The following is a 691-nucleotide window of genomic DNA, read 5'->3' as shown; positions in this document are numbered from 1 at the left end:
TTATTTTTGTGAACTATTCCTTAAAAAACAATATGTCTATTTCGATAGCTAGGTAAATCTGTGTGTGTGTGTGTACGTGTGTGTGTGTGTGTGCGCGCATGAACACAGTGAATCTTCTTTCCATCGACGCTCCTTGTGCACTTTCTTATTAGACAGGCTGTAAAATGACATAAAAAGGGAATTAGTTCACCTGAATTACCCTAAACTGCAATAGCACTTTTAATGACTATATTGATCGAATGTTTATCAATTTGGCAAATCTCATTTATTTTCTCCAAACTGATTTTTAACAATACTATATAAACCTATCAAGACAATGATGATGGATCAATCATGAGCTTGGAATCTTTCTTTATACTAGAAAAGCGTTATAGATTATGGACTTATGGATATTTTAGCCGGACTTATGGATATGTTAGCTGGAAGCAACAGTTTAAAGTTAAAATGCCTTAATGTTGGATTTGTTTCTCAAACACGCAGCTTTTCGCTTCACAAGATGTTAACTGATGGACTGGAGTGGTGTGGATTACTTGTGGATTATTGTGATGTTTTTATCAGCTGTTTGGACTCTCATTCTGACGGCACCCATTCACTGCAGAGGATCCATTGGTGAGCAAGTGATGTAATGCTACATTTCTCCAAATCTGTTCTAATGAAGAAACAAACTCATCTAAATCTTGGATGGCCTGAG

The 691-nt window shown here is 36.2% G+C and overlaps 1 protein-coding gene across 4 annotated transcripts in view; it reads right to left on the bottom strand.

Moving 5' to 3' along the window:
• Positions 1-19: 19 nt before the first annotated feature.
• Positions 20-691, bottom strand: part of LOC107730592 (sodium-driven chloride bicarbonate exchanger-like) — a 63,089-nt gene continuing 62,417 nt past the window's right edge. For 3 of the 4 annotated variants that reach the window (XM_016541451.1, XM_016541452.1, XM_016541453.1), the window contains one exon: positions 20-157. In XM_016541451.1, coding sequence (XP_016396937.1) covers positions 49-157 — 109 coding nt within the window. In that variant the 3' untranslated portion in view covers positions 20-48. The remainder of the gene's footprint in view (positions 158-691) is intronic. The other variant, XM_016541454.1, reaches the window with a different exon arrangement.

The sequence above is a fragment of the Sinocyclocheilus rhinocerous genome, unplaced genomic scaffold (genome assembly GCF_001515625.1).
Source record: "Sinocyclocheilus rhinocerous isolate Xijiao unplaced genomic scaffold, SAMN03320098_v1.1 scaffold818, whole genome shotgun sequence".
Classification (NCBI taxonomy): Eukaryota; Metazoa; Chordata; class Actinopteri; order Cypriniformes; family Cyprinidae; genus Sinocyclocheilus; species Sinocyclocheilus rhinocerous.
This window is presented reverse-complemented; position numbering and strand designations above follow the sequence as displayed.